The 21,533-nt window shown below is 38.6% G+C and overlaps 9 protein-coding genes across 9 annotated transcripts; 3 read left to right on the forward strand and 6 right to left on the reverse strand.

The window, feature by feature from the left end:
- Positions 1-60: 60 nt before the first annotated feature.
- ERG4 (delta(24(24(1)))-sterol reductase) lies at positions 61-1,482 on the forward strand (the record flags this gene model as incomplete). The annotated part of the gene is made up of 1 exon (XM_033910453.1): positions 61-1,482. The coding sequence occupies one exon, from the start codon at positions 61-63 to the stop codon at positions 1,480-1,482; it is 1,422 nt and encodes a 473-aa protein (XP_033766344.1).
- A 207-nt stretch (positions 1,483-1,689) lies between these two features.
- SCL1 (proteasome core particle subunit alpha 1) lies at positions 1,690-2,448 on the reverse strand (the record flags this gene model as incomplete). Its single annotated transcript, XM_033910454.1, has 1 exon — positions 1,690-2,448. The coding sequence occupies one exon, from the start codon at positions 2,446-2,448 to the stop codon at positions 1,690-1,692; it is 759 nt and encodes a 252-aa protein (XP_033766345.1).
- Positions 2,449-2,746: 298 nt separating this feature from the next.
- Positions 2,747-3,271, forward strand: MPO1 (2-hydroxy-palmitic acid dioxygenase MPO1; the record flags this gene model as incomplete). Its single annotated transcript, XM_033910455.1, has 1 exon — positions 2,747-3,271. One exon carries the CDS (start codon positions 2,747-2,749, stop codon positions 3,269-3,271), a length of 525 nt encoding a protein of 174 aa, XP_033766346.1.
- Positions 3,272-3,509: 238 nt separating this feature from the next.
- LEU1 (3-isopropylmalate dehydratase LEU1) lies at positions 3,510-5,849 on the reverse strand (the record flags this gene model as incomplete). Its single annotated transcript, XM_033910456.1, has 1 exon — positions 3,510-5,849. The coding sequence occupies one exon, from the start codon at positions 5,847-5,849 to the stop codon at positions 3,510-3,512; it is 2,340 nt and encodes a 779-aa protein (XP_033766347.1).
- A 1,248-nt stretch (positions 5,850-7,097) lies between these two features.
- Positions 7,098-9,857, reverse strand: PMA1 (H(+)-exporting P2-type ATPase PMA1; the record flags this gene model as incomplete). Its single annotated transcript, XM_033910457.1, has 1 exon — positions 7,098-9,857. The coding sequence occupies one exon, from the start codon at positions 9,855-9,857 to the stop codon at positions 7,098-7,100; it is 2,760 nt and encodes a 919-aa protein (XP_033766348.1).
- A 3,301-nt stretch (positions 9,858-13,158) lies between these two features.
- PMC1 (calcium-transporting ATPase PMC1) lies at positions 13,159-16,683 on the forward strand (the record flags this gene model as incomplete). The annotated part of the gene is made up of 1 exon (XM_033910458.1): positions 13,159-16,683. One exon carries the CDS (start codon positions 13,159-13,161, stop codon positions 16,681-16,683), a length of 3,525 nt encoding a protein of 1,174 aa, XP_033766349.1.
- A 277-nt stretch (positions 16,684-16,960) lies between these two features.
- COG7 (Golgi transport complex subunit COG7) lies at positions 16,961-17,800 on the reverse strand (the record flags this gene model as incomplete). The annotated part of the gene is made up of 1 exon (XM_033910459.1): positions 16,961-17,800. One exon carries the CDS (start codon positions 17,798-17,800, stop codon positions 16,961-16,963), a length of 840 nt encoding a protein of 279 aa, XP_033766350.1.
- Positions 17,801-17,952: 152 nt separating this feature from the next.
- Positions 17,953-19,206, reverse strand: RPN14 (Rpn14p; the record flags this gene model as incomplete). Its single annotated transcript, XM_033910460.1, has 1 exon — positions 17,953-19,206. The coding sequence occupies one exon, from the start codon at positions 19,204-19,206 to the stop codon at positions 17,953-17,955; it is 1,254 nt and encodes a 417-aa protein (XP_033766351.1).
- A 513-nt stretch (positions 19,207-19,719) lies between these two features.
- On the reverse strand, positions 19,720-21,420 carry CDH1 (Cdh1p; the record flags this gene model as incomplete). The annotated part of the gene is made up of 1 exon (XM_033910461.1): positions 19,720-21,420. The coding sequence occupies one exon, from the start codon at positions 21,418-21,420 to the stop codon at positions 19,720-19,722; it is 1,701 nt and encodes a 566-aa protein (XP_033766352.1).
- Positions 21,421-21,533: the final 113 nt, after the last annotated feature.

Raw genomic sequence — 21,533 nt, forward strand, 5'->3', positions numbered from 1 at the left:
AAGTTTAGTTTTATTATATATGTACGTATATACATATTGTTTACATAAGCCGTCGTCGCTATGGGTAACGATAACAGTAAGAAGCTGCAGATGCAGGAAGAAGAAAAAAATCCCAAACAGCCGGTTAATTTCCTGCCTCAGGGTAAATGGTTGAAGCCAAATGAAATCGAATATGAGTTCGGTGGGACTGCTGGTGTTATTGGTATGCTAATCGGGTTCCCACTGCTAATGTACTACATGTGGATTTGTGCGGAATTCTATCACGGCAAGGTTGCCCTACCCAAGGCAGGTGAATCCTGGATGCACTTCATCAAGCATTTATATCAACTGGTCCTGGAGAACGGTATCCCAGAAAAATATGACTGGACTGTTTTCTTGACATTTTGGGTGTTCCAAATCATTTTCTACTATACGTTGCCTGGTATCTGGACGAAAGGTCAACCTTTGTCTCATTTAAAGGGGAAACAATTGCCTTACTATTGTAATGCTATGTGGACGTTGTATGTGACTACTACTTTGGTCTTAGTTTTGCATTTTACCAATCTTTTTAGACTGTATGTCATTATTGAACGTTTCGGGAAGATTATGACATGTGCCATCATTTCAGGTTTCGCTTTCTCCACTATACTATACTTATGGACTTTATTTATCTCACATGACTATCATAGAATGACAGGAAACCATCTTTATGACTTCTTTATGGGGGCACCTCTAAACCCTCGTTGGGGAATCTTGGACTTGAAGATGTTTTTCGAGGTCAGATTGCCTTGGTTCACTCTTTATTTTATCACTTTGGGCGCCTGTTTGAAGCAGTGGGAGACCTACGGCTATGTGACTCCACAATTGGGCGTTGTCATGTTGGCCCATTGGTTGTACGCTAACGCATGTGCCAAAGGTGAAGAGTTGATTGTTCCAACCTGGGACATGGCTTATGAGAAGTTTGGATTTATGTTGATCTTTTGGAATATTGCTGGTGTACCATACACTTACTGTCATTGTACTTTGTATCTGTACTACCACGACCCATCTGAATATCAATGGTCTACATTGTACAATGTTTCATTGTACGTCATCCTATTGTGTGCTTACTACTTCTTTGACACGGCAAATGCCCAGAAAAATGCCTTCAGAAAGCAAATGTCTGGTGATAAGACTGTCAGAAAGACCTTCCCATTTTTGCCATACCAAATTTTGAAGAATCCAAAGTATATGGTCACTTCCAATGGATCATATCTATTGATTGACGGTTGGTACACATGGGCAAGAAAAATTCACTACACAGCTGATTGGACTCAATCTCTAATTTGGGCCTTATCTTGCGGTTTCAATTCAGTGTTCCCATGGTTTTTCCCAGCATTCTTCCTTGTTGTCCTGGTTCACAGAGCCTTCAGAGATCAAGCCAAATGTAAGAGAAAGTACGGAAAGGATTGGGATGAGTATTGTAAGCATTGCCCTTATGTCTTTATTCCTTACGTTTTTTAGTTTTCTGTATTTTTCTATCCGCTTTAGTGCCTTCTCTTTACCGTTTGTATATAAAAAGTATTGATGTATTTACACGACAAAAAAGTTTAAAAAATTATTCGATTTTCTATTACTTGATCTACTTTTTCGTATAATAAATCCTAAATGAAACGTGTTTGTACGCATATTGAGAGTGATTTCACACTATGTTGTGACAGGATAAGCATATTAATCTTGTTCAGCGATTGCTACTAGCCTTTCTTCAATATTCTCAGCACTCAAGGTGAAGAACTTGTCCTTAATGGCGACACCGACTTCTAAGTCATTCTTTGAGAACTCAGTACCCAATGCATCAATCATATGGGTAATTGCAAATTCTACCACTTTCTCCCACGATTCTTCATTAATATGGTCAATTTTACTCTTTTTGAAATGGTTTTCCAAGTTTGTTGTAACCTCTTGTTGTTTTGGCCCTGTTGCAGTAGCTTTATAACCAACATAATAACCTGCGGGGTCGGTTTTGTAAATGGAGGGACCTAATTCTTCGTCTACGGAAACAAATGTGAGTATAACACCTAATGGTCTCATGTATGCTCTTTGAGTATAAATTTGGGAAAGATTAGCCATTCTCTTAGCCAATACATCACATGGCATATCGTAACCATATTTATAACGGAATTCTGCAGCCTCAGCCTTGGCCCTTAAGGCCGCATTTCTTGCATCCGGTATTGGTCCGTTTACCACCATACCAATCGTTCTTGAAATACAAAATATATACGAAACGGTAGATGGATCTAATAGTTTGTCAGGGACCTTTTTCTGACTTATCACCACAGTGCAATCTTTGCCTCTGACCGCTAATGAGTTTATGTTAGTTTGATTGGTAGCTTTAAAGGCATATTCTACTTGATATAAACGACCTTCGGGAGAAAAGATAGTGATATGTCTGTCATAACCAGCAGCAGATGCAGCAGCAGCTCCGGACATGATTGTAGTATGTTTCTTTGCTTTGATTCGTTTCTGCCCTTATATGACTTTGCATCAAAAATAATGAATTAGCCATTTAAGTTAGTCTATTCTTGCTTGCGGTGGCAAATTGATATGGTCTGTCGTCGATTGTGATATCACATTTAAGGACTGCAATTATCATTATAAGAGATGGGGTAAGGAACGTTAAAGTAACTCTTGGAGAGTGAAAACATGGGAGTCTGTGTAGATGGGATGTACATAAATATAGCAGGTTTTGAGAACATATTTTTGATCTTTTGTTACATAAAAAATAGATATGGGTGAAGGTCTGCTGGATTTGAGGTCTCAGCTTGGATTTTACAAGTTTTATCACCACAACCCTAGGAACGTTTTGATCCACTCCATATTTGTTCCTACCATCCTATTCAGTGGTTGCTGTATGCTCCACAGGGTCAAAATATATCAGGGCATTTCATTGACTGCCGTGCTAAGCGTTTCATTTTCCATATTTTATTGCCTTTTGTATTTCCCTACAGGACTATTAGCAGGAGTTCTTTTACTTTTATTAAATCTTGCATTGATCGATCGCAGGGTCGATTTAACATTTAAGCAGGAACTGAGTTTGTTTGTTATTGGTTGGATTTTCCAGTTTGTTGGCCATGGCGTCTTTGAGAAGAAGAGGCCGGCATTGGTTGACAATCTAGTTCAGAGCTTGGTGCTGGCGCCGTATTTTATAATGTTCGAGTTCCTTTTCAAATTGGGTTTCATGCCTCGGTTAAAGGCAACCCTCGAGCATGATCTTGAAATTAAGCAAAGAAATTCGCGGAAGCAAAAACAATGAAGAAAGAGTGTAAAATTACACTTGAAATACATATACGTTTCGAAGTATTCGCAGAACCTATACCAACAAGGAGGAGCCTTATTGCAAACTGCATCAATGATGTTATAGTCAAATAAATAAATAATTAGATGAGTACGTTAAAGTACGTATTAATAATAAATAAGTAGTTTGGTTCTAGACAAAATGTGAGACTCTTGCTAAAGCACATGTTTTGATTGCCAGATTTAGATATTTTTCATCACCAATCTTGGTGGACTTTGTCGAAAGTAGTTGTAACAGCCTTTCTTCTTGGAACGTTGTCAAACTTTAATAATTTTGACCCACCTTCTAGGAATGAGTATTTATCTCTCCTCAAAGCTTCATATCTGGAAATATATTCTTCCTTCTGCAATGTAATACCAATATCATCAAGACCATTTACTAAGCAGTGCTTTCTGAAAGATTCTATTTCAAAATGATCGACGAGCACATTACCATCGGAATCCAAAATTTTCTGATTTGGTAAATCAACGCAGAGCTTACCACCCTTATTAGCAATAGGGATCAATTTATCAATGATTATTTGTTGATCTAATCTGATTGGTAACAAGCCATTTTTGAAAGAGTTATTATAGAAAATATCACCGTAAGAAGGTGCGATGATGGATTTTATACCAAAATCTTTTAGAGCCCATGGTGCGTGTTCTCTGGAGGAGCCACATCCGAAATTGTCACCAGTAACAATCAATATTTCAGCTTCTCTCCAGGGTTCAACATTTAATACGAAGTCGGTTTCTTGGTCCTTACCTTGATCGTCTTTGCGGAAACGCCATTCATAAAACAACCCCTTCTTTAAACCCGTTCTTTTAATTGTCTTCAAAAATTGCTTTGGAATAATAGCATCTGTATCGACATTAGCCTTATCTAATGGTGCACTGATACCTTCCAAAGTCAAAAATGGCTTCATGCCGGAAGAGCTAGGTTTAGCAGGAGTATCATCGGACTTTACTGGGATGTCCTTTAGTTCATCATTTGCAACATCTTGGGGAGCGTCTTCAGGTTGGACAGGTTCAGCGTGATCGTAAGCAGCACTTTCAAGCTCTTTTTCATCTTCTGAAGTAACTTCAACCTTTGGGCTACTTTGGTCTTGGTTCTTGTACTCGAATTCTCTGATATCCACGAAGTGACCAGTGATACCGGCAGCAGCGGCCATGGCTGGAGACATCAAATGTGTACGAGACAAGGCACCTTGACGACCTTCGAAATTTCTGTTGGATGTAGAAGCACAACGTTCATAGGCATCCAAAATATCAGGGTTCATACCCAAACACATTGAACAACCTGCTTCTCTCCATTCGAAACCTGCTTCTTGGAAAATCTTGTCCAAACCTTCTGCTTCAGCTTGTTTTTTGACCAAACCGGAACCTGGAACAACCATAGCTAATTTAATGTTGTCAGCCAGTTTTTGACCCTTCACTACAGCTGCTGCACTTCTTAAATCTTCAATACGACCATTGGTACAGGAGCCGATGAAAACTTTATCCACTTTGATGCTCTTTAGCGGAGTGTTTGGTTCCAAACCCATATAAGCTAAAGCTCTTTCCATACCAGACTTCTTTATTGGATCAGTAACATTTTTTGGGTCTGGCACCGAACCTGTAATTGGTAAGGCATCTTGAGGAGAGGTACCCCATGTAATAGTTGGAATCACGTCCACGGCTTCAATGTTGATTTCGTGATCAAATTTGGCACCTTCATCCGTTTTCAAAGTTTTCCAGTAGGCAACAGCCTTTTCCCATTCAGCACCCTTTGGAGCTAGAGGTCTGCCTTTGGTGTATTGGAAAGTGATTTCATCTGGTTTAATCATACCCGCTCTTGCACCAGCTTCAATAGCCATGTTACACATTGACATACGCGCTTCCATAGAAAGAGCTTCAATGGCTTCACCTGCGAATTCAATAACGCAACCAGTACCACCTGCGGTACCTATCAGACCAATAATATACAAAATCAAATCCTTAGAGGTGATACCAGGTGATAGTTTACCATTAACAGAAATTCTCATGTTCTTAGATTTAGCTTGAATAATTGTTTGGGTAGCCAAGACATGTTCGACTTCAGAAGTACCAATACCAAAGGCCAATGAACCAAAGGCACCGTGAGTAGAGGTATGGGAGTCACCACACACAACAGTGGTACCTGGTAAAGTGAAACCTTCTTCAGGACCAATGGTATGGACAATACCTTGTCTAGCTTCACTCATACCGAAATATGGGACGCCAAATTGTTTAACATTGTTTTCTAAAGTTTTGACTTGCAGACGTGAATCACTTTGCTTGATAAATGTGTCTAATGACTTGAAATTCTTTCTTGATTCAGTTGGAATGTTATGATCTACGGTTGCTAAAGTACAATCAACTCTTCTAACCTTTCTACCAGCATTTTCTAGACCCTCAAAAGCTTGTGGAGAGGTGACTTCGTGAACCAAGTGTCTGTCGATATACAACAAAAAGGAACCATTTTCATCTTGATGGACAACATGTGCATCAAAAACTTTATCGTAAAGAGTTCTTGGACCCTTTGATGGAGTGTAAACCATTATTTAAAATTGCAAATAATAAAAATCGATAGCGACGAAGATTATCTGTTCAATAGTTCTCTATTTTTGCTAACTGCTTCAGCTGTTTTGAGAAAAGTTCAACGGAAACAGCGTAATGAGTGAGGCAAGTACTGCTGTTTAAATAAGTATTCAACTACTACTAGAGTCAACCCATGTCGCCGGTCACGGACAAAACCGGGCAAATTTGGCCGGTCCCGGAATTTCATTTCCGTAACAAAAGAATCGCTCATCGTTATTATGCCAAGGTAGCACTATAGAAGGTCAGGCTGAACTGAGTCATCTAGATTAATGATGCAAATGTGAGCCTTTACACTATCATGGGGGAAAGGGAATTTGTAGAGCGACTAGCGGCCCTGTTTATTTTGTTGTAATGAAGAAATATCGGTGCGATGAACCGGTAAAATTAGCGAAGGATATACGTACCATTAAATCTTCGGCATTCCTGAGAGGTGGCTTTCGGTCATAGAATAATATGTATTTAATATTCTATAGCAAGGCCCCATTTTCAATTATGTGCAGTAAATGTATATATATGTATATATGTCGTCTGTATGTATGTGCGCGTAAACGTAAGCAAAAAGTGGGGTGAATGAGAGGAAATCTTTAAACTGCTATAGAAAAAAGCTTGCTAAGTATTATGACGTAAAGCCTCCATCATATTAAAGGCGAGTTGCCACATAACTCTCAAGCTCTGCTCAGTAAAAATTAAATGAATAAATTAGTGTGTGTGCATTATATATATTAAAAATTAAGAATTAGACTAAATAAAGTGTTTCTAAAAAAATATTAAAGTTGAAATGTGCGTGTTGTGAATTGTGCTCTATTAGAATAATTATGACTTGTGTGCGTTTCATATTTTAAAATAGGAATTTACCAACAAAGAAAAGAAAAAGTACCATTTAGAGAATACCAATTTTATCAAATCAGATAAAAACAACTAGCTTCGGATTGTGTGTGTGGTGAAGCTAAAAGTTGATGTCATTGGATCTAAAAATTTTAAAGTGTGTGTGTGTGTGAATAAAATCTTAGAATGACAACTCCGAGATGAAACTCTTAAGTAAACTTTAATAGGAAATAAGCGGTTTATTCTTGTTGGCTCCTAATTCTTTTTAGTGTATCAGTTCCCATTGATAAAAAAATTAAAATTAAAATTAGAAAAATTAAACCAGAAAAATCAAGTTGATTAAAATGTGACAAAAATTATGATTAAATGCTACTTCAACAAAATTAGGTTTCCTTTTCGTGTTGAGTAGAGACTCTTTGCATAGCAGCCATGAAGTCTTCGACACTTCTGGTAGACTTCTTTTCCTTCATTGGCTTACCGTTCATCACTCTGTCAAAGGCTTCGGAAGTGGACATTTCGTAGTAGAAACCACCCAAGACACAGAAGATACCAATAGACCAGATCCAGACACGGACGACAGTAACAATATCAGTCCAGTTTTCAGACCACCAACCGAATAAGGTAAACATGGTAGCGATGATGTCGACAGCGAAGACGGCACCAGCCAATTGCCATGATGGAATAGAAGACCAGAATGGACCAGCAGCTCTGGTAATGAAAATCAACCAGTTTTCAGTCAAGGAAATTTGCAAGAACATAATACCGTTCAAAGCACCGAAGTTTTGGATAATACCACCCTTTGGTAAGAACATAGTGGTCAAGGTAATCCATGAACCGACAGCCAAAATAATACCTAAGATAATAGACATACCCCATAATCTTGGTAGGTTCCACTTGACTGGCTTTGGAGAGTAAGGAGCATTATCGTAAGCAATAGCCAAAGTAGCAACATCAGCGAAAATGGCAATGAAAACAATCAAATCAATGTTCAAAGAGTTATCCAAAATAGCAATCCATAGACCCAAGAAGATTTCCAAATGTAAGGACAAAGCAATACGGTAAACAACGTAAGAGTACATTCTGTGGAAAATTTGTCTGGAAGTCTTCAAAGCATCAATAATGGCAGATAAACCAGGAGCCAAGAAAACAATATCAGCAGCAGATCTAGCAGCATCAGTAGCACCTTCGACAGCAATACCAGTATCAGCCTTCTTCAAAGATGGAGCATCGTTAACACCATCACCAGTCATAGCAACCAAGTAACCTCTGTTTTGCAAGATTTCAACAACTCTGTATTTATGTTGTGGGAAAACTTCAGCGAAACCATCGGCATTTTCAACAAAATCAGCTAATTCGGAACCTGGCATGTCACCACCGCCACCTAGACCTAATCTTTCAGCGTTGTAAATGTTGGTACCCAAACCCAATTGTCTACAAGTTTCCTTAGCAATACCGACAGCATCACCAGTTAACATTTTAACTCTTAGACCTAAATGTCTAGCTTCACTAACAGTTTGAGCAGTATCGTCTCTTGGTGGATCCATACATGGCATAACACCCAAGATTTCCCAGTGACCTTCACCTCTCTTTCTAGCAACACCTAAAGCACGGAACCCTCTAGAAGCCAATTCAGCAACCTTGTTTTCGTAGTTTTCATGGACATCTTCTGGGATTGGGTGATCTTCTTCGACAGTCTTCAAGACGAATAATGGAGCACCCTTAACACAAACAATTCTTTCACCTTCTGGAGATTCAACAACGGCAGTAACCTTCTTGGAGACAGGGTCAAATGGGTGGAATTCCAAAACCTTGTACTTGGTCAAAGCATCCTTAGCCTTTGGATATTGTTTCAAAGATTTCAAGAAAGCCTTATCAATAGCATCCAAACCCTTCTTCTTTCTGGAAGCAGCCAAACAAGCAGTCAACATCAAGTCATCTGGAGAAACACCTTCAACAGTGTATGGTTCGTGCAAAGACAACTTGTTCTTGGTCAAAGTACCAGTCTTATCGGAACACAAGATTTCGACACCAGCCAAGGATTCAATAGCGGACAACTTTTGGACAATAGCTTGCTTCTTAGCTAAGTAAGCAGCACCGACGGCCATAGTAGTGGTAACGACAGCTGGCAAACCAACTGGGACACCAATAATAGTAATACCTAAAGTGTATCTCAAGATTCTAACAATACCGTTAGTTCTGTAGAAACAAGCAGTCCAGACCAACAACAAAGTGGCAACGACTAAAACCAATAAGATAATACCAATACCGTTCAAAACTTCAGTGAAATGACCTTGACCACCAGCGGCTTTGTTAACCAAAGCGGCAGCTCTACCAACGAAAGTGTTGTCACCAGTAGCGGTAACAACCATGAAACCTTCACCTCTCTTAACAGTGGAAGAAGAGAAGGTTTGGTCACCGTAATGTTTGTCGACAGCCAAAGATTCACCAGTAATAGCAGATTGATCGATTTGCAAGAAACAGTCTTCAGTGACAATACGACCATCAGTTGGGATAATGGTACCATCTTCCAATTGCAAAATATCACCTGGGACGACTTCGTTAGCTGGAATTTCAACTAATTGACCGTCTCTGATAACAACAGCGGTGTTAGCCAATGTCTTTTTCAATTCATCGACAATAGAACCGGCTTGGAATTCTTGAACGAAACCAACACCAGCGTTTAACATTAACAAACCACAAATAACACCGAAATCGACCCAATCGGATAAACCGGCAGCTAAAATAGCAGCGGCTTCCATAACGAATTGAATTGGACCGACGAAAAACATAACAAACTTGACGACTAAAGATTCCTTTTCGTCAGCCATTTGATTCAAACCGTACTTCTTTCTTCTTTTCAAAACTTCATCGGAAGTTAGACCGTAAGATGGGTCAGTTTGTAAATATTCTTCTGGAACTGGTCTAGCTTCACCGGCAGCAACTGGACCATCGTCATCACTGCCTTCATCGTCGACACCGTGATTAGATTGTAGTTCTTCGATTAAAGCATCGATATCGTCATCGTCAGAAGATTCGGATGCAGCGTCATCGTAAGTCTTGGCAGGCTTTTCTTGAGTTGGCTGATGAGCTGAAACAGAAGATGCTGAAGAGGATGATGAGGAAGAAGATGATGTATCAGCCATATTGATTTTGATAATTAAATCTTTCTTATCTTCTTGTTCTTTTTAATATGATTTTCTTTAACTAGTTTGGGTATAGTCTTTTTTTCTTTCCTTTGAATGTGTGTATAAAAGAGAGAAAAAAAATGGTTATTTTCCAATTAATTAATTATTAACGATTGTTAAAGAAAAAATTTATCAACGAGGTTGATAGAAAAAAAAAGTTTTTGTAGATATAGAAGAAAAAAAGATTTTCACTATTGGTGTTATTAGAAAGTAGAAAAAAAAAATTGAGATAAATTAGATGATATAGCATACTGATAGGATATCTGAAAATAACACAATATTTGGCCTTTTTATATAATCGAAACCATGGGGGGGGAACATAAGCGGTATCCACCATCCACCACGTTTTCGTCACCGGTCATAATTGGAATAAACAAAACAAACAAACGAACTACAGGTGTGAGAGTAACAATGTCCACAGAGGTAAAAAAAAAAAGGAAAACAGAAAAACAAAAAAAGCTCATAGTTCTACTATAACTTCTTCAGACTTTCTGTGAACGAGGGAAAAAGACAACAAAAAAGCAATGGGCAAACGGTCTCGAGAGATTTTTCATGATGGAAAAGGAAGGAAAAAAAAACCCGAAAGGCATATGGATAACATTCTGAAAATGTTTATTCCTGTCAAAAATTCGTCAGAGGTCTCGAGGCCGGGAAGTGCCGCATTGGGAAATACAGATGCAATGCGCGCGAGTTTACGAAATTCTCGCAGGAGTTTCTCCGGCCATGTGCGGCTGGTTCTACGCTTAGTGTATGGGTTTATCTCTGCGGTAATTATCGCCGGATCTCCGTATCGAGACCGGGTTTGTTTTCAAATTACCGGAAAAGTACAAGCAAAATACAGTGATGTATGGGTGATCCCAGCAATGTCCTGTTTATGTTTCTCCGTTTCAGGAAGCTTGTTTTGTTTTTACCTCATCCGCGGTGGTGACGTAAACGACTTTTTCGCTTAAAGCAGAGCTGAGTTAATCTCGGAAAATCTTATGTCCTTCCTTTTTCTGTTAGCTTCCGTTCCGAGTCTCGTCTTCTTTCCCGTGCCGTCGGGTTTGGTAAAGAAAAGTATAGAAAAAAATGTCGTATCGTACCCGAGAAATATTCCAGTTCTCTTACGTATGCGATAGCAGTTGAAAAGATCTGATTCGTTACGATGACTTGATAAGCGGGCTTTTTCGCCCATATACGGCTTGGGCCTGACTAAAAACGTGATTCTATGTTTTATGTACATGCGCGTATATAGAGCAATTGATTGACTTAATACGCAGTTTATCAAGATAACTTCTTTTTCCTGCTTACGGGAGTGTGGGAATGCATGTATACGCCCGTTTAGAAACCCGATGGAGGCTTTTTCTCCCATTCTTGTATTCCATTGGGCATATAATTTCTTTCTTTTTCCCTTTTTTTCTTTTTCCTTAAAACTAACAGAACAAGCTTCAAAACAAATGACGGATGTAAAGACATTATTGATTTACCAAATTCGGCAAACTTATGAAGGCTAGACACAGCTCTACCTTATTTGTCCGAGTACTTTTTTCTTTTCTTCTCTATAATTACTACAAACATAACAAAGTTTTGTGCGTCTTCCCTAAAGGCAGTTAAAATGAAAATCTTATGCACTCATTTGTTGGTTGCCATCTCATCGCATCCCATCCCATGCTGTCTGTAATCGTCTTTTATTGGTCTTTTTTCTTGTTTGTGAATTCCCTTTTTCTTTTTCCCCGTTCTTTTCTTCTTGTCTTTGATTTAGCTGTATTTCTGAGATTGAGGAAAAGTAAGGAAAAAAGTGGGTGGACGCATCCGTGATTGCCCTAGTTTTGCCCCTGCTACTTGGGCCCGCTCAAGAAATAAGGGTTCAACTTCTTAAAATAAAAGTGTCGGTAACAGCTGTACGATGAGGTCTTTGACTTTTTTTCACTGAAAAATGTTTTTCTCCTAATCTCTCATTCTGCTATTAACATGCTGCCTTTCAATTTCCAAGACCTTTTATTACACAGTGCATTGTAGGTTCGGGAGGAATTAGCTTACGGTAATCGTGTTGCCCGGCTTCGATTGTATTTACGCCAATCTTCGTAATTGTGTTATTCTTGGCATCGATGCCTTTTTGAGACTTATTTATCGGTTTTCTCTTCTGCTACAAAAATTAACAAGGTCTCGCCTTCATGTCCAACCACAAGCCAAAAAGGCTAAAGCAAACTCTATATAGTTTGCTAGAGAGTTGCAGAATAGTGAAGTCGGCTCTCGACTAATCAAGTATATATAATATGAAGTAAAAATTTGCGGCAAACGGGATAATCTACTTACTGGGTTTCCTCTCTTACACTTTTTCTTATATTTATTGTTTATGGTTTTACTTTGCTTATTTCTTGACTGTTTGTTTTTCCCAAGGAAGTAAGAAATGTATCGAAACTATAGCAAAACATAAACAAAATATGAATTCATCATTTCTCTTTGTTACAGTAGTATGGTCCTGCAGTTCCAAATCTGCCAACTTTAAAGTGGCGAGCTGTATGCATGCTACTGTAAGTTCTCTTGTTCCCATTTAAAAAGGGCCTTATTTGTCTATCAATTAATTACTTTTAATAGAATTGGTGATATCATATGGCGCTAGCAATTTAATTGCACCCGCGGAAAAGATGAAAAAAGGGTTTTTACCCGGCAAAAAAGTTCCTCCATCATTTGTCAGGGGGAAGCAATTAGGAGGCTCAGGTCCTAGAAGCGTGCTCCACACATTTTAACAAATGTTAATCTTCATCATCCATTATCATTGCCTTTGCCATTACATTTAATGGGCGCCCTCCATCAATATTCGAGTAGCACCAGCCCCCCTCCCCCCCTTCCCTTCCAAAGAAAGCCTTTACTGAAATTGCGTTAAATATTCGACTTTCTTTACCAATTATTACCAAATTCAATTCTGGGCTTAACAAACAAATAAATAATTTCTTCAGATTTTTTTTACTCCTCCAAAATCACATTAGTCAAGTGGGCATATTTCAATTGAGTAGGCTTAGGGTGGGAATAAACATTTTTTTTCATAAAGTTTGAGTAAGAAGGGGCTTTTCTGGCACTTTTCATTCAATAGGAAGGCTTAAGAAAACGTCAAAGTAACACATGCGCCTCTAGTAAAAAATAAAGTGTATTAAGAGAAATTACATCACATATATACGACGTTGAACTAAGAGAAAGATTGAGACTTGAACAAATATATTTTAAAAGAAGTGGTTTTAAAAAAAAAAAAACTGTTGCGTATTAGGAACCAATAATAATAATGTCTAGACAAGGCGAAAATTCTGCTTTATTAGTGGATAGTGAAAATAACCACCCATCATACATGGGAAATGAGGATGGAGCCTACGATTACTTCAGGTTATCAAAAAGTCAGCTTTCCGATCTTCATAATCCTAAATCGATAGGATCATTTATTAAATTATTTGGCTATGAGTCTAGCAGTTTTTTCAAATACTTGAAAACAGATAAAAATGCAGGTATTTCTCTTTCAGAAAAAACAGATTATCGCAAGACTAACCGATATAAAAATTACGGCGATAACTCCCTTCCTGAAAGAATACCAAAATCTTTTTTACAGTTAGTTTGGGCTGCTTTTAATGATAAAACAATGCAATTACTGACAGTCGCTGCCGTTGTTTCCTTTGTTCTAGGTCTATATGAATTATGGATGCAGCCCCCACAGTATGATCCTGAAGGCAATAAAATTAAGCAAGTTGACTGGATAGAAGGGGTTGCTATCATGATTGCGGTCTTTGTAGTAGTTCTAGTGAGTGCCGCCAACGATTACCAGAAGGAGTTGCAGTTTGCAAAACTAAACAAAAAGAAGGAAAACCGTAAAATCATAGTCATAAGAAATGATCAGGAAATACTAATTTCCATTCACCATGTTTTAGTCGGTGATGTCATTTCATTACAAACCGGCGATGTTGTGCCTGCTGATTGCGTTATGATATCAGGGAAGTGCGAGGCAGACGAATCTTCCATCACTGGTGAATCTAACACAATACAGAAATTCCCGGTGGATAACTCACTAAGAGACTTCAAAAAATTTAATTCTAGTGATGGCCACGCCTGCAATAAGCCATTAGATATAGGTGACGGTAACGAAGACGGTGACAAGATTGCTGATTGTATGTTGATATCAGGCTCCAGAATTTTGTCCGGCTTGGGCAGAGGCGTTATCACTTCTGTTGGTGTAAACTCAGTTTATGGTCAAACCATGACTTCACTAAATGCCGAACCTGAAAGTACTCCCTTACAGTTACACCTGAGCCAATTGGCCGATAATATTTCTGTTTACGGTTGCGTGGCTGCTATAATCCTTTTCTTAGTCCTTTTCACCAGATACTTGTTTTATATTATACCTGAGGATGGCAGATTCCATGACCTGGATCCTGCTCAAAAGGGTTCTAAATTTATGAACATCTTTATCACATCCATCACGGTGATTGTGGTGGCTGTTCCGGAAGGTTTACCATTGGCAGTAACTTTAGCTCTAGCATTTGCAACAACAAGAATGACTAAAGATGGTAATTTAGTAAGGGTTTTAAGAAGCTGTGAAACCATGGGATCTGCTACTGCAGTATGTTCCGATAAAACTGGTACTTTGACAGAAAATGTTATGAGTGTCGTTCGTGGCCTCTTGGGCAATTCTAAATTTAATGATAATAAGTCGTTGCCTGTTAGCGAACAAAAAAAGCTGAATTCTAAGAAAGTTTTCGAAGAAAATTGTTCGTCATCCCTAAGAAATGATTTATTAGCCAATATTGTTCTGAATTCAACGGCCTTCGAAAACAGAGAATTCAAGAAAAAAGATAAGGGTATGAACGATAATACTAAAACTTCATCAAAAAACTCTAGTTTTGCAAGTAAGTGGAAATCTAGATTATCGATTTTCAAAAAAAGCAAGGGGAATGATGACGAAGATCAATTATTCGAAAACGTCAACAAGGGGAAGCAAGAACCCTTTATTGGCTCTAAAACGGAAACAGCCCTACTCAGTTTGGCAAGATTATCATTGGGATTACAAGTGGGAGAACTTCAAGATTTGAGAGATCAACCGACAAAGAAATTCAACATCGAAAAAATTGTTCAAACTATTCCGTTCGAAAGTTCCCGTAAATGGGCCGGCCTAGTTGTAAAATACAAAGATAGCAAGGGTAAAAAGTCATTTTATAGGTTTTTCATTAAAGGTGCCGCAGAAATTGTTTCCAAGAATTGTTCATATAAGAGGAATTCAGATGACACTTTGGAGGAAATCGATGAAGATAATAAAAAAAAAATTAATGATGAAATCAAAAATCTTGCGTCCGACGCTCTTAGGGCCATAAGCGTTGCCCACAAAGATTTCTGTGAATGTGAAAGCTGGCCTCCTGAGCAACTACGTGATAAAGACTCACCAAATATGGCTGCTCTCAATTTGCTATTTAACAGTCAAAAGGGCTTAATTCTAGATGGTTTACTCGGAATTCAAGATCCTTTGCGTGCCGGTGTTAAAGAGTCAGTTCAACAATGCCAACGAGCAGGTGTAACTGTACGTATGGTTACTGGCGACAACATATTAACAGCAAAGGCCATTGCGAGAAATTGTGGTATTCTTTCTACTGATATTACCTCCGAAGCTTATTCTGCAATGGAAGGCACTGAATTTAGGAAGTTGACAAAGAACGAACGTATAAGAATCTTACCAAACTTAAGAGTCTTGGCAAGATCATCACCAGAAGATAAAAGATTATTAGTAGAAACATTGAAAGGGATGGGAGACGTTGTTGCAGTCACTGGTGATGGTACGAACGATGCTCCAGCTTTAAAACTAGCCGATGTGGGATTTTCAATGGGGATTTCCGGTACGGAAGTTGCTAGAGAGGCTTCTGATATTATTTTAATGACTGATGATTTCTCTGCTATTGTCAATGCTATTAAGTGGGGAAGGTGTGTCTCAGTTTCCATAAAAAAGTTCATACAATTTCAATTAATTGTTAATATCACTGCAGTGATTTTAACGTTTGTTTCATCCGTTGCATCCAGCGATGAAACATCGGTACTGACGGCGGTCCAACTGCTATGGATCAATCTGATCATGGATACTCTGGCAGCTTTAGCTTTAGCCACTGATAAGCCCGATCCAAATATCATGGACAGAAAACCTAAGGGTCGCTCAACATCATTGATTTCTGTGTCAACTTGGAAGATGATTCTATCACAAGCTATATTGCAGTTGATCGTTACATTCATTTTGCATTTTTACGGACCAGAGTTATTCTTCAATAAGCATGAAGATCAAATAACAAGTCACCAACAGCAGCAATTAAATGCCATGACATTCAACACTTTTGTTTGGTTGCAATTTTTTACCATGTTAGTATCGAGAAAATTAGATGAAGGTGATGGTATATCAAACTGGAGAGATAGGGTTTGTGCCGCTAATTTGAACTTCTTCCAAGACTTAGGTAGAAATTACTATTTTCTCACAATCATGGCAATAATTGGTGGCTGTCAAGTTTTAATCATGTTTTTCGGTGGCGCACCATTTTCTATTGCCAGGCAAACCAAGTCAATGTGGATAACTGCTGTACTGTGTGGTATGTTGTCTTTAATCATGGGGGTGCTAGTAAGAATGTGTCCCGATGAGGTAGCATCAAAGGTATTCCCAGCTGCTTTCGTTCAAAAATTCAAGTACGTATTTGGACTCGAATTCCTTAGAAAAAAGCATATCGGAAAACACGACGATGAAGAGGCGTTGTTGGACGAATCCGATACTCCAGAGTCAACCGCCTTTTACTAATAGACGCGCTCTATATGTTTTGCACAAATGTAAATGACAAAATTAAAAGATTTCTATCATAATTATATTATCAAAGTTGTATATTATAATATAGTCAATAAAAAGAAACTATTCAAAATAGCTTGCCCTTTTAAATAGGCCCCTTTTCACCCGCCTTATATACTGCAAGTAGACCTAGAAGACGTGGAATAGTGAAAAAAATAAGAATTTAAATAACCCATAGGTTTTTTGTCAATTGCAAATGATTGAATTAAAAGTATTTTCACCTTATCACTAATTATGATATTAGCCCTTCATCGATATCCTTGGTTGATAAATAACTTTGTGCTTTCGATTTTATGCCATCTGAAAAGGTAGCATATTCAGCAAAGAACTTATCCAGACCTTTAAACAGACTTTTCAGCTCAGAAAGTGAATCGATTCTCCTTATCAGGTCCATATTTGTTTCATCTTTAGTTTCGTTATCTATTGCCAAACTCAGCGATTCATCGATTGTATCCTCTAGCGCTTTCAATGATTTTCTAAAATCGTTTATCGAAAGGTCTGTGCCCACGTTAGTTGTGTTTTCATTTTCTCTCGTTTTCGAAATATTCGTAACGATCTTAATTTGTTCTAAATAATATACCACCTTTTCAATTCTCCCTTTAATTAACATTAAACTTTGCAGTTGCTGCCTTACATTGGTATTGTCATTATTTTCTTGATCTATCTCACTTAGTTTCTCAGTCACATTATGCATTCCTGTTTCTAATGCTCTTACAGCACTTGCCAATGTATCTAAGTAGTATTCAAGCTTGGATGATCTTAGTGATTCAGTGGAATACAATGGTGAACCATCCCTGTCTTCTTCTTCGTGATATCCAGAAGATGCCCAGGTCCTTGGTAACGTTTGGGATAATTTATCCAAATTCCATATCGTATTTTCCAATTCCTTCGTAAGGTTTTTTGTGTAAAAATCCAACCTGGTTAATAGTTGTGAGGATACGGATTGCGTTTGAATTTGATCTTCGTTTGGGGCATTCGATAGAAGTATATCAACAAATGCATGGGGAACAAACTCCTCATCAAAAAACATACTCAAGATATCATCATCATCCGTAGTTGTCAATTCCACCATTTTCTGCTTCGTTGGTCCTACTCCTCTCAGTAAATTGCCTTATTTCACATATATCTCATATGTAAGTAAAAGCATTATGACATTCGAAGCGCATTACGCCGTGGTTATGCAGCGTAGTAAATTTTTTGAAAAAGTTACAGGTAAAAAAAGAGCTAAGGATTACTTAAATTATACAAAGCGCAAAAGTTGTATTTTCCAACCTCAATCACTTCCCCCCTTGATTCATTATGGGGAAGATGACAGAATTGGCTGACCTCATCGTCATTGGAAACTAAAAAGGTGGGTGTCTCAAATCCAACAACGGGTCGTTCACTTTTTGGGTCTGAAATAATGTCAAGCTTAATACTGGTGTCGAGCCCGGAAGAGACAAACAAGGCTCCAGCCGCAAAGTAGACATTGGTTATTGGGGTGCCCTCATTAATAAGAAATTCATCAACTGGGCATTCTGGTGATCTTAGATCCCACTGAGCTAACATTCCATTCTCATATCCGGCATAAACATAGTTTGCATTATTCATGTCGACCGCCAATGTATTACATGAACATGTGAACTTGCTTGGGAGTTGAATAGTTTGCTCTTTGGAAAATACATTATATACAGTAATAACACCAGAAACGTGACCAGCAATAACATGTTTTCCATGTGTTCCAAACTCTAGATTATCTTTCTTGGGAGTAGATATATCGGAAAATTGCTTCTCTGTCTCCGCGAACAAAGCTATGCTGTTCACACCATCGTATGGATTTTCTTTTCTATTGAATGTGTGGATTGTCGTTGCTGTGCCGCATTCCCATAGGCGAATTGTACCATCCAAGGAGGCAGAAAGTACATTCCTTCCTCGGTCTATTATGGCAATATCTGTGACTGTTGCCTTGTGTCCAATTAGCGTACGAGGATTTACGCCGTCTCTCACTGACCAAATCTTTAATTGCATATCCTGTGAACTAGATATCAAAGCTTCACCGCTTGGGAAAAACTTCAGTTTTGTTATTTCACCAACGTGAGCTTGACTAATTTCTCTCTCTAGGTTGAAATTCGAATCCAATACTTTAATATCACCTTCTGTAGTGCCTAATGTAAACCGTCTCATTTGGATTTCAGTCGTATCTACGGCAGTATAATCAGCACTCTTGAGCACCTTTGAACAATCTCTTTTGATAGTATTGAATAAAAAATCATGCCCATCCAACCGCGCCTTGTATAAATGGAAGTCAATCTTTTCAAACGCATTTCCCTCGCCTGCATCTACGCCCTTGCTATTTGCTAATACTACTATCTTATGCTCCTTAATTTCATTTAGGTTTTTGTCAACATTAACATAAAACTCATCATTATATTCATGCTCCTCTTCCAGGACTGCTTCAAAATCGTACTGAATATGAGCAACTGTGATAATCTTTCTCATTGTCGTTTTTGTCGCACGTCGCTATTTCTCTTTAATTCCAACTTTTACGGTTAGAAACTTCATTTTTTGAAGATTCATTTGCCGATTTCTAGGTTATCGGCCATCGTGTGGCATGAAGTTTGTTTATGTTAAAAAGATTACAAGCGCCAAGAAGGTTAATCGAGCCTTATTTCTCGAATCCTGACTGGAACAAAAACAATTTTTTTAATGTGCAATGAACAAGTTCCATCCGTTTTTTCTAACCGTCGGTAGAGAAATATCATCGAAACTATTTGACCGTCTCTTTTATAATATCTGCGTATTATGTATGCTTAGTAGGTGCGTTATCTCGGTATATATGTATTATTGTTAAATCTTCTCATTGAAACAATTCAACTAATTAATCGACCTTGCTAGCTGAGTACGACGTAAATAGAATTATTTAAACTACTGGATATTAGCAACAATATCATCAGAGATACTAGTATATTCTTTACAAATTTTGGCACGGCATTACTAGTATGAAAAATTCCACTAGCGAATTTGATTGAATGCATCGAATATTAACGAATTCGGCTGTACTTTCGCTTTTGGTTTATCAAAAAGCTTCCAATATCGTAATGTTTCGTCCCCAGCCCCAGAAACTACCGTGATTCCATCATTGGATAATGTTAAATGCAGAACTCTGAAACTATGACCCTTCAGAATTGCAATTGGATCCATAGAATGACAGTCCCATAAAGTTAAGTTATATTTTGAGTAACCATGCGATGTCACAAGCTCGTTAGTATTTTTTGACCATACCATATTACATATTTGAGAGCCGCTATCTATATCACTTATCTTTGTTGACGTATTGACGTTCCAAATTTTTAATCTTCTATCTGCTGTACCGCCGCCGGTAGCCAATATTCCTCGTTTATGGGGAGACCAGGCCATTGCCTTCACAGCAGCCTTATGCTCGTCAAACGTCAAAATTGGAGATTTTGACGTTCCCTCGTAAACATGAACCATGTTATCGTTACCACCCGAGGCAAGTTTGTTATCTGCTACATTCCACTTTAAGCCACAGACTTCCTGAGTATGCGATTCTATAGTTTCAAAAAAAGGATCAGGCATTCTAACATCTCTATGCAGTATTCGATGATCTCTACTTCCAGACGTTAAAACATGGTTATTCCAAGATAAACACGCTACTCTGTCGACATGCCCCGACAACGTTCTGATACATTTTCTTTTTATTACGTCATAAATCTCTACAAGTCCATTTGCTTGGCCTACTGCCAGATGAGAGCCTGCTCCAATCCAGCTTAGGCTTGTATATTCATTTTCCGTGTCGCATAAGTGCACAACATCGCCGCTGTTATTATCTGTTAAAAATATCGATTTCCCAAGAGCAACCGCCAAAACATCAGTACTTGACCAGTCTATCAAGCTATAGTAAAAATCGTCTGCTAATGATGGAGCATCTAAAACTCTATAAGGAACTTTCGCTATTTGTCTAAATTGCTTCCCAGGTGATAATAGGAGCTGTTTGGAATCTGGCCTAACTGGCGACATCGAATCAAAAAATTGAGATTGTAGCAGAGAGGCCGCAGATAGCCTCCTGCCTTGGCGTTGCTGATAGGTCAACAGGCTGGCGCCTCTAACCGAATTGCTCGAAGGCCTCGTGACTTCATCTTGCTGCGATGTGAAAAGACGCCGAGGGGTGACTGGCGTGGAATGTGGAGAAAATTCTTCTAGACTGGGTTCTTCGGGAGGTGGAGTCGATACTCGTTCCAATTCATAACCGTAGCTAGTTGCATTTTCTGTGTGTACGTTGCCTCTAGTACATGGTCTCGTATTCTTAATACGATCTATACTACTTTCTGAGCCCACTGTATCCTTACTTAGCATTTCACCAAAAAGCTCATTCTTCAGCAAAGTATTATACGTTTCATGTGCTTGTCTTTCCTTTTGGTACTCCACTTGATCTTCTGTGCTCGATGGATTAAGGGCTGGAACGCTTGCCATGCTACTGATCGAAACGATGGAATTGAAATCTATGTCTGTTCGGGCAGGAATATACCTATCTCCATATACCGTAGACGGCCTAGATCGCCTGGAGGGGGACGAAACTAGTGAGGCAGACGACGAACTGGATATTGGCCGTTTCGATACCCTCTTACTTTCAGAACCCTTGAGCGGAGAGGAGGAAGGCGTATTATTCATGAACGGATTTAAGTTTGTGGGCATGCAACTAAAACTAGATGAAGATCAGAAGAAAGGGTGACAAAGGTCGAAGTTAGGGGGTGAACCGAGTCTAAGATGACCAAGTTTAACATGTCGTAAATCCATGAAGTTACTCT

The sequence above is a fragment of the Saccharomyces paradoxus genome, chromosome VII (genome assembly GCF_002079055.1).
Source record: "Saccharomyces paradoxus chromosome VII, complete sequence".
Taxonomy (NCBI): Eukaryota; Fungi; Ascomycota; class Saccharomycetes; order Saccharomycetales; family Saccharomycetaceae; genus Saccharomyces; species Saccharomyces paradoxus.